The sequence below is a fragment of the Medicago sativa genome, chromosome 1 (assembly GCF_051527215.1).
Source record: "Medicago sativa cultivar Bolivia chromosome 1, Bolivia_mono, whole genome shotgun sequence".
Lineage (NCBI taxonomy): Eukaryota > Viridiplantae > Streptophyta > Magnoliopsida > Fabales > Fabaceae > Medicago > Medicago sativa.
Genome location: NC_140749.1, coordinates 16,098,390 through 16,111,248, shown reverse-complemented (window position 1 = coordinate 16,111,248; position 12,859 = coordinate 16,098,390). Strand labels below are relative to the sequence as shown.

The 12,859-nt window shown below is 36.7% G+C and overlaps 1 protein-coding gene and 1 long non-coding RNA gene across 2 annotated transcripts; one reads left to right on the top strand and one right to left on the bottom strand.

Annotated features, from left to right (window-relative positions):
* Positions 1–310: 310 nt before the first annotated feature.
* On the bottom strand, positions 311–2,639 carry LOC146953080 (uncharacterized). The gene is made up of 2 exons (XR_015008026.1): positions 2,397–2,639; positions 311–533 (listed from the first exon to the last, which is right to left on the bottom strand). It is a non-coding gene; the product is annotated as an uncharacterized LOC146953080 (long non-coding RNA).
* A 4,491-nt stretch (positions 2,640–7,130) lies between these two features.
* PDV1 (plastid division1) lies at positions 7,131–12,070 on the top strand. Its single transcript, XM_085707813.1, has 2 exons — positions 7,131–7,554; positions 11,058–12,070. Exons 1-2 carry the CDS (start codon positions 7,222–7,224, stop codon positions 11,565–11,567), a joined length of 843 nt encoding a protein of 280 aa, XP_085563939.1. The 5' UTR covers positions 7,131–7,221; the 3' UTR covers positions 11,568–12,070.
* Positions 12,071–12,859: the final 789 nt, after the last annotated feature.

Genomic DNA, 12,859 nt, shown 5'->3' with positions numbered 1-12,859 from the left:
ACTGGCACGATCAACTTCTTACTAATACTCATTTTGAGTTCTTGCTTCTAAGTTCACACTTTCCGGTGCATCTTCTTCACAGGCTTCGTTCCTCCAGGGTCCTATTCAGCTCTCAGGCATCCATTCTAATCGTCGAATGCTAAATTGAGTTGATCAGACTCAACTAACAACAACAACTAGAACATCTACCCGGAACCCAATGGTCCCACTACCTTTGTTGTAACTTAATGACCCAAGGCACGATCTGAATCGACCTGCTCTGATACCAAATGTAACACCCATACTAGACGTATCTAGAATGTCTAGCACGTGCGTTAAGTTTAGTATTGGATACATTAAAAATTTACAACAATAAACTACGAATGAATATATATGTACAACCAAATGCGTTCGTACAAAGAACATAACTCAACTTCTCTAAACAAAATATAATAAATGCATCCTTGAATATCCATCTCATCCTGCAGCGGGTACGAACGAACACTTGTCGCATCATCCATTCGGCTACTAGCTTGCTAATCCAACCTGTTTATCTGAAACAAAAAGGATTGGGATGAGACATAATGTCTCAGTGAGTTCCCCTAAATCCTAGGCTATAGGCAACCTCAGGGAAAACCTACGGTCACCACGTGTCTAAAATACAACCTGCCGGTTGATTATACGTGTGTGGGGACATTGCATACTTAGACGGTGTGCATACTAGGGCCGTCATAGCCTTATCTCACTTGTTATAGGCTTCACTTCCTATACGTGTCATGGCGGTCGAGGGGAATCTAAAACCGCAACGCCAAGAATACGCTCTACGTATCGAGGCCTAAACATACTATAATCATGACACAATTCTAAACCGGACGATTAGGGGAAACCTAAAATCGTCATCGGCATATCTTTCTCTATACTTGCTCTATGCATAGCTATGTTGTATCTAACAACATATTCTATCTTGCTATCATACTAGTCATTGACGATCTACGTCTATGTTCTACTATTCTTGACGATCTACGTCAAGGCACTGCTATTCTTGACGATCTACGTCAAGGTTCTATGACATAACATAAATATATCTAATAAATATGCATAGTCAAGTTTATTCATAAAGTTAGCGTTTAACAAACAATTATTATCTGAGTTCATTTTACGGAAAGCCCCGAGTGGAGTAACCCCGAGCGCAATCCCTATCTATCCGATGGAAACCTATCTAAGGTATAAACCAACGGTACTCCTGCAGTGACGTGCGGGATCCTTACGGCTAACCCCATTTCACCTAATGGAAACCTCTTGAACCAACCTAGTGTGGACACAAGAGACACGACCACCACATCTTACTTACTAAGTGACATGCGGGTTCCTTACGGCTAACCCCGTTTCACCTAATGGAAACCCCCTGAGCCAACCTAATGTGGACACAAGAGACATGACACCTTTAACTTTAAAGTTTGGGTCTATAAATGCATGAGTATTAAATCTATGCTAGCTATCTCTTTTACCTCGGATGCCTATACGATCCGACTAGAGGTAAATTATATGCTTGCTTAACTTGCTATGTGAAGAGATATCTAATCAATTCACGTCTTGCCATACTCGTATGGCACTCTAGTTTCTATTCGAAGAGATTACTCTATGCCACTTCGCAACTAGTCAAGCATACTACTCATGCCTAACATTCTATTCTCTACTAACTATTCTAGTTCTTGACAAGCTATGTCAAGGCTCTACTTTCATCCCATGCCTAGTTCTTTGCTACCCGAATAATTCGGCTAAAACTCTCTTGAGCCATCCTTGTAATACATGCTAAGATTGCCATGATTAATGGTGCAAGGATCAATTGACGGTGTGTGCAAATTTTCAATACTTTCTGAAGACCGAAAATGCCATAAACCCAAGTTACGAGCCGTTTATAAATTTCATGATTTGATAAAGCTAAGCTTGTACCAGTAGAAAGATAAGTAAAAACAGTACAAGAATACACCGAAACGATCGCTACGGACCCCCACGCGACTGCCCCAAGCACCCGAGCGCAGAACAACGCGAACGTTGTCCTGTCTGGGGCGCCTGGCGCCAGAGGGAGGGCGCCTAGCGCTGGCTCCCTGACTTGTGGGCGCCTAGCGCCCTTGTACAGGCGCAGCGCTGCGAATTTTTGCGTTTTCGGTGCTTTCGGCTACGGGTTTTCGCCATTTTCGACCCAAAACTCGACCAATTGGACCCTGTAATGCACCAATACATCCAACAACATATATAGCTTCATTTAAACATATCTCATGGCAATTTTTAGCATGTAAACAACAAGAATTACCTTGGGGTTACTTAAATTTCATAAAAGCAAAACTAACATAAAACATGATTTTTCTACAAGATTACACAAACCCAAAGGTGGCTATTCTATCTATGGAACTCACCTAACATGATCCTTGCATATTCTTCAAGTTCCAAGCTCAAACTCTAGCTTTTGATCCTTAGCCCTTTTTCACCAAACCATACTTTAATCTCTTCCTCTACTTGTTTCTTGCTTGCTAAGCCATGCTTGATCATGTATTGAAGAAGTTTGGATGACTTAGAGAGGAGAGGGAGGCGCAATTCTTAGAGAGAAGGGGGAGAGAAAGGTTTTCCAAAACCTAGAGAGAGAAGTGAAATGGGAAAATGAATATTTTGGCCCCAAAAACACTTATATACTCCCTTGCGCGAGTTTACTTAAATGCCCTTCGTCTTGGTCGCGCTTAACCTGACACTGATACATAAACCCCTGCTTGACTGATATTTCTTAAAAACATTCTTCCGTCGTACTTGACGTTCTGTAACACTTAATCTCTGATATCTAGTTCATAAATGACTTATGCCATTAATAGACATTTCCATGAATATTTGTCCTCTGACACGTCTGATGGGTAATATTCCGTTACTGATAAGCGGGATATTACAGTAACAATGGCACAGTTTCTCTTCCCTCTGTTTCAGAAGATTCCAGCATTCTTGTTAATGCTTCAGACTCTAAGAAGCAATATGGCAATGGAAAGTCTTTTGCTGGTTCCAAGAATAACTCTAGGTTTTGTACCTTTTGCAAACGTACAAACCACATTGTGGAGTTTTGTTATCAGAAGCATGGATACCCCAATTCATACAAATCCAATCCTACAGCAAATGCTACTACTGCTTCTGCTAGCAATGCAGAGATTCAGCCTGTGAACTCTGCAGTTGACAATTCTCCTCCTACTGGTTTGACTCAAAAGCATTACAATCATCTTGTGTCTCTTCTTCAGCAATCACATTTGTTTGCTTCAGGCTCCACTCCTTCTCCCCCAACTTCAAACCATATTGCTTCTGCTCCTAATTTCCCTTCTTCCTCTGGCACTCCTCCTTCAGGTATATCAACTGTTTTCTCTTGTGCTTTATCTGATTCATCTAATGATTGGTTACTTGATTCTGGTGCTAATGAGCACATTTGTTCCTCTTTACACTATTTTACTTCATACCAATCTATCAAACCTGTTCATGTTCATTTACCAAATAAAACCATTGTTACTATACATCATGCTGGAACTGTTGTTTTCTCTCCACATTTTAAGATTTCTAATGTCTTATATTCACCAAATTTCAAGGTTAATTTGATCTCTATTGCCAAAATCATTAGCAGCTTGAATTGTTATGTTCAATTTTTACCTGATAAATGCATCATACAGGATCTGATTACCCACATGATGATTGGTTTGGCTGATCCTCATGGTGGTTTATACAAATTGAGAGTTTCTCCTTCAGCTTTTCCTTTACAGTCTTCTGTTTCTCATGTTCCTCATTGTAATATATCCATAAATAAAGATGTTCAACCTATTGTTTCTAGTTCTTTTACTCATATCCCTGAAACTGCACTTTGGCACTTTAGATTGGGGCACTTGTCCAATCAAAGATTGTCAAATATGCATTCTTTGTATCCCTCAATCTGTGTTGATAATAAAGCCATTTGTGATGTTTGTCAATTTGCTAAACATAAGAAATTGCCTTTTCCTCATAGTTTATCTCATGCTACTTCTAAATTTGAACTGATTCATTGTGATATTTGGGGTCCTTTGAGTGTTCCTTCTATTCATGGTCATAAATATTTTATCACTATTGTTGATGACTTTAGTAGGTTTGTTTGGATCATTTTGATCAAATCCAAAGCTGAGGTGTCTATTCATGTTCAACAGTTTATCACTCTCATTGAAAATCAGTTTCATATTACTCCTAAAATCCTTAGAAGTGATAATGGCCCTGAATTTAATTTGCCTTCATTTTATAACTCTAAAGGCATTCTCCATCATAGGTCTTGTGTTGAGACTCCTCAGCAAAATGCTAGAGTAGAAAGAAAACACCAACATATACTCAATGTAGGAAGAGCTCTTTTATTTCAATCCAAATTACCAAATTGTTATTGGTCATATGTTGTTCTTCATGCAGTTTTCTTGATCAATAGAGTCACCACTCCTCTTCTTCATCATAAATCTCCCTATCATGTTCTACATGATTCTATTCCTGATTCTAATCTTTTCAAAGTTTTTGGCTGTTTATGTTTTGCCTCTACTATCCAATCTCACAGAACCAAACTTCAACCTAGAGCAAGAAAGTCTATCTTTTTAGGCTATAAACCTGGTTACAAAGGTTATGTCCTTCTGGACATGCATTCTAGAGCTATCTTTGTGTCCAGAAATGTTACTTTTCATGAAACAGTTTTACCTTATCAGCCTTCCACTCCTATTTCTGCCATTGATACCTGGCACTATATCACTCCCTCATCTCAACCTTTTGTTGATGATCTTGACCCTTTACCTCTTCCCACTTCTCCTGTTTCTACACCAGAAGATTCACCTCATGGTTCACTCAACTCACCCATTACTTCTGAATCTTCTGCTCCTTCTGATTCTCCTATCATTGCTCCACCACCTGTTAGAGTCTCTACTAGACTTAGATCCACCCCTGCTTATTTACAAGAGTACATATGTCCTATTGTCAATTCCATATATGCATCTTCTTCTCCTTATCATATTTCCAATTATATGTCATTTACTAATCTTTCTCCTTCTCATTCCTGTTTTGCTTTGTCTCTTCACACTCAACCTGAGCCTAAATCCTTCACTGAAGCAAACAAGCATGATTGTTGGAGAAAAGCTATGCAAGATGAACTTAATGCCTTGAGTAAGACTGGTACTTGGGAAATTGTTGACCTTCCACCTCATGTTAAACCCATAGGCTGCAGGTGGGTTTACAAAGTGAAACATCATGCTGATGGTTCCATAGAGAGGTATAAGGCCAGATTGGTTGCCAAGGGATATAACCAAATTGAAGGCTTAGACTATTTTGAAACATACTCTCCAGTGGCTAAGCTTACAACAGTCAAGATTGTTCTTGCTTTGGCATCTATGCACAATTGGCATCTCCATCAACTTGATGTGAACAATGCCTTTTTGCATGGAGAACTTCAAGAAGATGTTTATATGATTGTCCCTCCTGGTGTTCCACATTCCAATCCTAATCAAGTGTGTAAATTGAACAAGTCACTTTATGGATTGAAGCAGGCCAGCAGGAAATGGTATGAAAGGTTGACTTCAGTTTTAATCATCAATGGTTACAAACAGGCTTCTTCAGACCATTCCCTCTTTCTTAAAACCACTTCATCTTCATTCACTATTTTGCTGGTCTATGTTGATGATGTGATCTTAGCTGGGAACTCTTTGGAGGAATTCAAAAGTATCAAACATATTCTTCACAACACATTTCAAATTAAAGATTTGGGCATTCTTAAATACTTCCTTGGTATTGAAGTTGCTCATTCTTCATCTGGAATCTCTTTATGTCAGAGAAAGTATTGCTTAGATTTACTTGAAGATTCAGGATTCCTCCATTCCAAGCCTATCAGCACACCATCTGATCCAAATGTTAAGCTTCATAATGATGATTCACAACCTTACTCTGATGTTCCTGCTTACAGGAGATTGATTGGGAGACTTTTATATCTTAATACCACCAGGCCAGACATCACATTCATAACTCAGCAGTTGAGTCAATTTCTAAGCAATCCTACTCAAACTCATTTTACTGCTGCAACAAGAGTGTTGAGATACTTGAAAGGGTCTCCAGGTCGTGGTATCTTCTTCCCTAGAGATGCTCCTCTTCAATTACAAGGCTTTTCAGATGCAGACTGGGCAGGCTGCAGAGATACCAGAAGATCTATTTCTGGTCAGTTTTTTTTTTTGGCAAGTCACTCATTTATGTGAATTGCAATGGATCTTATATGTTCTTCATGATCTGCAGATTCAATGTCCCAAAACTCCTGTTATCTATTGTGATAATCAGAGTGCACTTCATATTGCTGCCAATCCTGTGTTTCATGAACGCACTAAGCATTTAGAGATAGATTGTCATATTGTACGAGAGAAACTGCAGGCCAACATTCTCAAATTGCTACCTATTTCTTCCAAAGACCAGCTTGCTGATTTTTTCACCAAGGCTCTTCTCCCTCAACCATTCAACATTTTGTTGTCCAAGTTGGAGATGATAGACATTTATCACCCTCCAACTTGTGGGGGGCTATTACAGCAGCATGCAGAGAAGGATAATATAGAGAATAATAGTAACTTGCAATGCAAGTTACTTCACCATTGTACTTCATCATCTTAGTGTAGTACAATCTAGATTGTGTAGTACAATTCTTAGGCCTATATATACCTTTGTATCACTCTATTTGCATAATAATGCAGTTTTATTTTGCTCTTCCATTGTTTCATAATACATGGAGTCAGAATTGAAGAGATAGAACAATATAAAAGTCGAAAACCATTATATTTTATGTTTATCTATCAATTCAATACTCTAATCCACCAAAACCGTCAAATCAAAATTCATAAAATCATCAAAATTCAAATTCTTCAAAGTATTTTCCCTCCTATAAAAAAATAATTATATTTTTGTTGTTGCCAGATAGAGAGTGGACTCGACATAGTTATTGTCATCAAAAGATTATTTAAATTTAAATAAAGTAACTATACGTGTGGTCACTAGTCACTACAGTACATAACTACTTTAATAAAATAAAATACAAAAAGTAAAATACACATTTCCTCTACAAAAAACGACACAACGTTCAGCCAAAAATTCCTTCCCTTGTCGTCAAGCAAACCCTCACTCTTCATTCTTCATCACACACTTTTTCCGCTTTTTTCATAATCGCGTTCTAAATAATCGCGTTTCGATGAAATGAAATGGAACACGCAAATGGAAGAAGTAGAAGCGATTCTCGAGAAAATCTGGGACTTACACGACAAACTCAGCGACGCTATTCATTCCATTTCACGATCTCATTTTCTCACTTCTGTCAAAACGCTTACGAATTCTGCGCATAACAAAAACGACGTTGTTGCTAGCGAAACGACACCGGAGGGTAATAACGGTAACGGTAACGGTTTTGTTTATGTGAAGGATTTTCGGCCGGTGAATGACGATGTTGATGATGCCGTTCATGAAGCGAAGAGTCTTAATGCTATAAGAACCGCGCTTGAGAATCTTGAAGACCAGCTCGAGTATTTTCATGTGAGTTTTTCAATTTTTTTTTATTTTTTGTTGAATTTGATTCTAGGGTTTGGTGTATTACGAATTAGGCGCGAAATTGAATGTTTGATATGTTTTTGTGATTTGAAATTTTGGTGAAATTGAATGTTAATTTGAATTTAATTTTCGCTTTAATGAAATTGAATGTTAATTATTACAAAATTATGTGGCGCTAATCTACACTTTTTGATAAAATTGAATGTTAATTTGAATTTTCACTTTATGATTTGAGATTTAGGTTAATTGACTCTTTGAGGAAATGAATGATAGGTTACAATTTTTTTTTTTTTTGAGGGATGATAGGTTACAATTTTTTTTTTTTTGAGGGATGATAGGTTACAATTGCGTGTAGGGTTATTTAACCTTTTTGAATTTGAGTTGATAAAGTAATTATTTAATAGGGTTAATTAGCATTGGATGGTGACTTAATTATGTTTTAATCGGTGTTGTCAATTGCAGATCGTGAAATAATAGCAGTTGTTCAAATTTTGATATGCCACAACGCTATAGCGCAGTAGTAACTGATGTTTGACAACATTTTGTTCTTAATCGCGTTTGTGGAACAACAGCGATTAGTTCAAATTTTGCTATGCTGTAGTGTATATAGCGTCGCTATAACTGCTATTTGACAACAATTGTTTGTGAGAAACTGGTACCAAAATACAATTTTATTGTAGAAACTGACTATTATTAATGATTGAATAGGGTTACAACATAAATAGTATTACACCCATATAGAAAATATAACCACTTTCTCTATTTATTCCTTAAAATGAACAATATATAACTGACATAAAACTGCCATAATAAGAAGTTTAAGAACATCCACAATGGTGGGTGCTTGTGCTTCACCTATTTAGCACCACACTAAATAGGCACCCCCATTGTGGAGTATAACATTTGGGTGGCTATGGAAGCACCCTCTCTCTCTCTGTCTCTCTTCACTTTTCGCGGCTCCCATTTCATAAATCATAATGAAAGAAATAAATTTTGTTGAAATGTAATGATATAGAATTATTTGTGGAACCTATTTTGTAATTTCTAACGAGGTGTTGGGTTGAAAAAAATTGGTACTTATTAAAGTATTACCATAAAATGAGTGATGTGAACATAGGTAACCCATTTAAGCACCCAATATGAGTGCTCTGTTGTAGATGGTCTAATGGTATACTGTTTTGTTTTCTTATCAAAACAAAACGTAGCCTTTGCTTTAAATTGTTTGTAAGTTTTGATTTGGAATATTCTGGTTGAGTATATCATATGTGTTCTACTAGGCGAGTTTAGTTGAGTTGGACAATACTGGCACATGAATATATGACCCCAAGGATTGACAATGTGGATTGGACAAATGAAAGGAATGATGAAATTATGAAACATGTCAATAATCTGATCAGATTTGATTAATTATCAATCAGCTTACATTTGACCATCAAACAGCAGGGTGATGATATAACTTCTTGCCTTGTTTCAATATTATTGCATGAATTTTTTAAGGGTTGAATGAGCGATATATTGCTCTGAGAGATTTTTAAATTCAGTTCAGATTAAATGGTATCTGCAGTAAATTTATGAATTGTGATAATCAAAATGGTTGCAACTTTCCTTGCTATGCCAATCATAGTACCAAATTGTTGAATCTGACTCCTAACAATGAACTTTAGGCAATAGAGAAAATTGGAAGGTTGTCTGATAAGTGGGAGCTGTCATATTTAATATGTTTTGTTTACAGTGTTATTTCATATGTTACATGTGGCAGAAATATGACAATGTTGCAAAAACCAACATAATACTCATTTTAATACTTTATACTATAAACCTATGTCTAGTAGCGTAAACCAACTAAGCCAAGCTTAGTTCAGTACGACTGCTAATGCTGCATACCGCCAAACTAATATTGTAACGCAAACACTTAGCATCAAAATGAAGTTTACTATTCCTCTTAGCTTGTTACAAATATACACCCCAACAGAAAATTGCCTCAACATATAATGTGTGCTTCATAATACATAGCTAGAAAAACAATTTCACAAAATTAAACAGTGTATCTTGAAGTCAGGAAGTGAAGTCATCGTTACTGGAAATAGTAAAGATACAACCAATTAATTTTGGAATGCATGATCAAGATTAATTTTAAACCATTGTTATTTGGTGGAAATTAGCTTGTTTCACCTCACGTTTTTACTTAATATGCCCCTTGTAGTATAGCATACACAATAGACCATTATTTTTTAACTTAGGAGACCCAAGAGCTTTGAAAACTTGTTGGGAATATGAAAGAGAGCCAAACACATCTAGCTGCAGTCAAAATGCATGTGAAATTACAAGTAAACACTAGGAAGTCATGGTGACCACTAATCTAAAGAAGTAAGAAGTTTATGCCTTGGGATTAATGCTTAAAGTAACTAAACTGTGTGAACATTGAAATTCAAATAAAAGGTTTCTATGTTGTAATTATCAATCATCATTTTCTAAATCCAACTCTTCCTTACCATTTTCAGTATAATTAGAGCATAGATGGTCATTGGCTTATAGCTGGTCCCTAGAGTTGGTCATTTGGTCACCCGAACGAGGACGAAGTGAGAAACTGTAAAAGAAACCTCTGTTGCAAACCAAAGGGAGTTCTGGTGTGATTTTCCTATAAAACCACTCAAATACCTCCCCACAAAATCCCTAATGATTAATATCTGGGTTTTTTTTTTTTTTTCCTGAATTTCAGTTTGTCCTCGTGATCTTAGATCAGTTGGTAGGGACAATGCATAATATATGCAAGGTCCAGCGTTCAAACCCTGGCCACCACCAAAAAAAAATAAAAAATCTCTATTTTGCCGCAAAAGTGACTGCGACAGTGAACAGCGACACAATGGAGGGCATTGTATCTGCTACGGGCCATGCTGCGACAATACTATTGTGCAGCAATTCCGTGCAGTTGATAATCCTGGGTATACTGTGTACCTAATACTCCTAATTATACTGATAATAGAAGTCAAGTAGCAGTGTAGTACAATTCCAGATCAATGAGACATATTATTGTTACAAGATTAACATGTGAATAAGCCAAATATTCTTATACCCATTAATACTTCTAACAAAACAAGTTTGACATCACTTGTATCACATAAATAACCCTAATTCTTTTAACGGTCTGGATGAGATAGAGCTCTCTTATTCCGTAGTAGATAATCAATAGAACTAATGTTCCATGGAACGGTAAGTTTGTATAACAGGGGTAAGTATGATTTAATGAGTTAATGTAAAGGATTCTTATTTGGTTGATGTGAAGAATAAGATATTTATAAAATGAGCCGACAATGTATATATGCAATATTCATCCTTTTTCATCTAGTTTTTTCTGGAACATGAGAAGGTTTTCCAATCAGTTAATTGCATGCTTAATATTTTTACCATGACTTTTTATTGCCACATCTTGTTTATTTTTTGAACATGGTTTTGTTCTAAATTAGAATTCCTTTCTGTATGATATGTAGACCATTCAGACTCAGCAGCGTGTTGAGAGAGATGCTGCGATTGCACGTCTGGAACAGAGTAGACTTGTTCTTGCAATGAGACTGGCGGAACATCGTGGCAAAAAATATAAAGTCATTGAAGAAGCTCTTGCTTTTGTTGCAGATGTACATGATGCTAGCGGCCTTGTTTCACCTGAAGTTTTTGGACAACCAAAATGTACAGATGAGAGTTTTGTAGCCGAGAAAGGGAAGAGATCTAATATCCTCATCAATGTTTTTGTCTCAAGTTTCAATTTTGTGAAGAAATCTCTTGGGTTGGATCATATGGGCGGAATAGTAGGAAATGCTGCTCTGGTTGCCGTTAGTATGATTGCTTTGCTTCAGTTGCAGCAGGTAACTAATCATGAACATTCATTTAGGGAAGAAAATAGAGTTCACAGCAACAGAACTATGAGAAGAACAGCTCACTTGGAGAGTTCTTCGTCCAGTGCCCATTCTGGTAACTTGGATGTTTTTTTGGCTAGAGGTTAGGATTAAACCTCTATCAATGTGGTGAAATGACGAGGGTTATGCTTTCAGTTTATCAAGTGATATGTTAATTTTTTTTTTCTTTATGTGCTTTTGGTCCTTTGTTTCATCTTGATTACAAAGGAGGTCTGAAATCTGGTCTGGTGAAGGGAGAATATGCTAAAATGGAGGCATAACTACTTTAGTGAGTTTGCCCAAAAGGGAGTTTGGTGTCATTTGATATATGGTTTTTGTTGCCACCGAAAGTTTGCACCGGTTGCATAATAGTTGATCTGTAGGTTCTGTTTGCCGGTTCACACTTCTGGTGCATATGCTTATACTTAGTTGGATAGCGTCACCTTTCTTGTGTGCTTTAGTTTACAAAGTTAGAATGCCTTTTACCTTGATTTTTCTTGTTCGTTTTACTTCCCACTTAGTAGAATTTTTTGTGAGAATACATTACTGTTGCAATGGTGATTTTTTTGTCAATTTTCAAAAAATTGATTATGCAGTTAGTTGTTAGTTGTTGTTTTTGGATCCTCTTTATTAATCCAACAAATGATTCCCTAATATCCATATGTGGATTTTGTGTTAATGAAAATTGATATATGTACTAGTGAACAACTGTCTGGTACCATATGACAAATGGGTGTGGGATATGGAATCTTAGAAATGAATTCAGAGTTCAATATTCTGGAGGTCAACATTCACTTTTTAGACAATAATTTATTTGCAGCATGAACTTTAAGGATTATAATTATCAATATTAAAGGGGAAAATATCGTTGGCGCTGCACGTGTCAGTGTTAATGTAGTCGAACTGTTCTCCCAACCAGCTCTTTAGGATAGCCATGGCTCCCACAGATATTCTCCATTAAAATTGCAAGTGTATCTTAGGCTTAGATCATACTTGCAATCTTCTAACTGGCCTTCTTTTTGAAGTATCATTCGTGAACAATGGACGTGACCATTTTCTGTCTGTGGATCGTTGAAATATTTTGGAATCAGATTCTCAAAGTGTAATCTGATTTTCTTTAGCATTGCTTGGAAATCAAGAACTTCATCTATAAGGAGTTGGGGTTGTAGTGGCAAATCCCTTTCTCCTATATCCTCTTTTATTTCTTGTTCTATCAGGTTCTGCTGAGGCCTATTGCTTCAAACTTGATGTAGATTGGGTTGTGTAGCTCTCTTGTTCATTTAAAAACAAACTTATACAATACAAAATTGTTTCAGAATCATGACTTCAGTTAAAATGTAATTTATGTGCCATAATTTTATTTTTATCATCCAAATACGCCAGTAGGCTATAACTTCAAT

Bases quoted from the DNA above. Each gene is read 5' to 3' on its own strand.
- PDV1 (XM_085707813.1), top strand. From the start codon at position 7,222: ATGAAATGGAACACGCAAATGGAAGAAGTAGAAGCGATTCTCGAGAAA. The intron at 7,555-11,057 runs GTGAGTTTTTCA...TATGATATGTAG, and splicing joins ACCAGCTCGAGTATTTTCAT to ACCATTCAGACTCAGCAGCG.